Source organism: Empidonax traillii, unplaced genomic scaffold (genome assembly GCF_003031625.1).
Source record: "Empidonax traillii isolate 1590-97213 ecotype Southwest subspecies unplaced genomic scaffold, ASM303162v1 scaffold945:size354297, whole genome shotgun sequence".
NCBI lineage: Eukaryota > Metazoa > Chordata > Aves > Passeriformes > Tyrannidae > Empidonax > Empidonax traillii.
The window spans coordinates 21424-24817 of NW_020956138.1; the positions used below are offsets into that span (position 1 = coordinate 21424).

Genomic DNA, 3394 nt, shown 5'->3' on the forward strand with positions numbered 1-3394 from the left:
GGGTTAATCCAGAATGTGAAGCAAGCCACATTTTTTTAAAGATTAACAGTGGATAGTTTAATTACTTTTTAATACTTCATTAGTCAATATGCTTTTTGAAAAATGGTTTTCATGAGAGCAGAGGTGTCAGCTCTGAGACCATGTGAGCTGTAGGTAGTTGGTATCTCTACCCAGTGAGGTCTTCCCTGTCATGAACTTCAACACATTAGTGCCTAAAGCCTTAAGCTACAGATCGGGATCCCTTGATAATTAGCACTGTAGAAGTCTGAGGACAAAATAATTTACCTAAATATCGGGCTGGAAATGAGAGAATGAAGAAAAAAATATGAGCACTTTGGACATCAGAGAAGCAATGGCTGAGGTTGACCTAAAACCTGGGCAAGTGGCAGTAGTGATCAAATATTTTGTCTCAGAAAAAAGTTTATTAGTGTTGATAATCCATTTATCCTTAATTAGAATTAATGCTTAATAGCTAAAGAGAGTTACAAACTTGGATGACTTGCACAAAACATTTACCTTCTTTTCCTATCAATTCCATTAAGTAAGAAATTAAGAAATAAATTGAAGGTTCAAGCATTATAAAAATTATTTCAGAGTCTCTTATGCACCTTGAAAGTAACGATTTTGAGGATTAAACAAATCCAATTTTTGCTGTTTTTTGGAACAGACAGTGAATAAGCAGCAGTTGAGAATGGGAGATGTTTTAGTTATTTTCTCTGTTATTTAAGGACTTTGGCCTATGTTGTGTTTTTCAGTTAAAGGAAGATGAAAGAAAATGGTGATAGGCATCAGCAGCCTCTTCATCATGCCACAGTTTTTGTAAAGAAATCAGAACTTAAAAAGTCTGACCCACATATAATTTGAGTCAATTGCAAACTCTTGTTGCCTTAAAAATTGAAGACTATCAGATTGAGCCCTAAGTGAGCTGTGTGCTCAGAGAGGGCAGGCTTCTTTGATGCATGACTTAAATAGATGAACTAATTGGTTTGAGGGAGTAGAAGACAAGTTAGCTATAGTCAGCCAGTGAATCTTGATGCTAAGACAGTAAGGGAATGAGAGCTAGTAGGGTGAGGATATGGGAGGGAGCGAAGGAAAATGCCCTCAAAAAGGAGGGCAGCCTACTTTTTCACTGTTTATCCTATTTTTTAATTTCTGGTTTTACAGGCTAAACTAAAAGGTTGAGGAAAGAAAATGAAAATGGAAATTCAACTTGTTACTTTACTCTGCTTTTAATGACATAAAGAAAACCCCTCCATGGTGTTATACCTTAGCTGGAAGTTGTTAGGAAGTAAAACTATCCACAAGCATTAACAATTATTTTTCTATCCATGTTTAAAAAAAAGGACAGAAAAATATTACATTTCCATATTTCAAAGTGGTCACAAAGTTTGATACTTGCAGTCCAAGTGCATACAAATTGTTAGCGTTCAACTTGTGCCTCGTGGCTTCGGTCAAGTGTTTTAATGTCTTTGTTTCAATTTTCCTTGTATACAGAGTGGATCTGTCAGTCCTTTACATGATCCAAAATCACCACACTGATGTGTATTGTCTGTTCCTCTGCTATTTATAAACTTTTATATGTGTGATCGAAATAACGATCAGTTTTTCCCAGCACACAGATTAGATTTTTCAAAGAAAGCTTCAGACTTAAGTACAAAAATCGCACTGAAAAAATATTTCACATGATCCTGAAAAATTCAACCTTGTTTCTATTTCATCTTTTCTAAACCAACAGGTAACAAGCAGATAGATTTCAAAACAAGTTGTGGTATTATGCAGAATGAAATTAATGCTAAAATACTCCCCTACTTCATTGAGCACAGGATTGAATTTTTGTGCATAAAAAACATAGCTGCTTCCATTTAACAGTCTAATATCAGTCCACACACTTCATCGTTGTGACAACAAATCCAGTTCAAGAACAATTCCAACTTCAAGAATGTTTTTTTTTCCTCCTAGGTAATCACCTCAGCTACAGCGCAATCAATTCTACAAGTATGGATGTAGTGATGCAATGTAGGTCCCTTCTACCTGAATTATTAATATTCTAACCGTATTTTTAAAAATTGTGCCACATATTTTATGAAACAAATAACATTTAAAGAAGTATGAGATATTAAAGATCAACGGAGAAGAGTCTCCAGTAAAACATACAACAGAACTGAACTTTGGCTAATATACTGCTTGATTAGGTACAAGTCACCACCATGAACAGAATGTGTAGCAGTGTTGTCAAACCTAAACATCAGAGAATGGATGAGTCAAAATGGTGCATCCCAAGCTGTGAAATTTGCTTTAAATTCCTGAGTTTATTAAATGGAAATAAATTCTTTCTGTATTCCATTGGGTTTTTGAGCTTTCAAAATGTACTCCTCACAGTTTCCAGATTTTTTTCCTACAAGTGGGCCATCCCAATATGGTCCAAATGGTCCAGATCTTATTTTAAAGGAAAGCTGATACTGGTTTCAGGATGCTTTGGGAAGCTGAATATAGGCACTAGCAACACTGAAACTGATAGGAGGCAACTACATGCTAGCCCTGAGTTCTGCAGAGCATCTGTTCTTCAAATGTGTTTTGTGCAAAGCCTGAAGTATTTGCAAATTTTTGTTAATCTTACGCTGAAGCGCTCATTTGCATCCTATTGAGCTAAAGGTCTAAGTACCTGCATATGCTAACCTTGGCTCATCCCAAAACTAGGCCTAAATATATCTGTGGTTAGTCATATCCTTTATTTCATCCTCCATCCCTATTCCTGTGACCTGCAAAACTGGAAAAAGACAGTGCTTTTTATAGAACACCTGCCATCCTCTCTAAGCCTCCTCATCTTGTTTCAGCTAGGGGGTTAGGTGTCCGAAGGGGGCAAAGCCAAGGGAGATGTCCCCCTTTTCCCATTTTCTTCCGAAATCGGAGCACACACTCCCCTCGCGGCTGGCTCCCACCACACGGCAACCCCCAGCGATTAGCCGGGAGCACGAGCTGACGCTGTCCCTCTCTCCGTCCCTTTCCCATCCGTGTACTCACCCGTTCCCTTTCCCAGCCCTGCACTCTCCCAGCCCTGCACCCTCCCGTTCCCTTTCCCAGCCCTGCACCCTCCCGTTCCCTTTCCCAGCCCTGCACCCTCCCGTTCCCATCTCCGTCCGGCCCCGCCCCGTGGCTTGTCCGTGCCTGCAGCGCCCCCTGGCGCCGTGAGGGAGAGGGAAGCCTGGCCCTGCGCGTTCCTGAGGGCGGCGCACGCGCAGCCTGCACACGGGGCCGCGCGCCTGCGGCAGCGAGGGCGCGCGCGTTGCCGGGCGACGGCGGCCGGGCGGCGGCGCGGGCCCGGTGCGGCGCGGCTGGGGATGAGGCGGCGGCAGCGGCCCCCGCGCTCCCGCCGGCGCTGAGCCCCGCGGCCGCA

At 42.0% G+C, this 3394-nt stretch overlaps 1 protein-coding gene across 1 annotated transcript in view; it reads right to left on the reverse strand.

Annotated features, from left to right (window-relative positions):
• ZC4H2 (zinc finger C4H2-type containing) overlaps positions 1-2955 on the reverse strand; it is a 14834-nt gene extending 11879 nt beyond the window's left edge. Inside the window, exon 1 of the mRNA XM_027903227.1 lies at positions 2799-2955. Coding sequence (XP_027759028.1) covers positions 2799-2824 — 26 coding nt within the window. The 5' untranslated portion in view covers positions 2825-2955. The remainder of the gene's footprint in view (positions 1-2798) is intronic.
• Between the last annotated feature and the right edge of the window lie 439 nt (positions 2956-3394).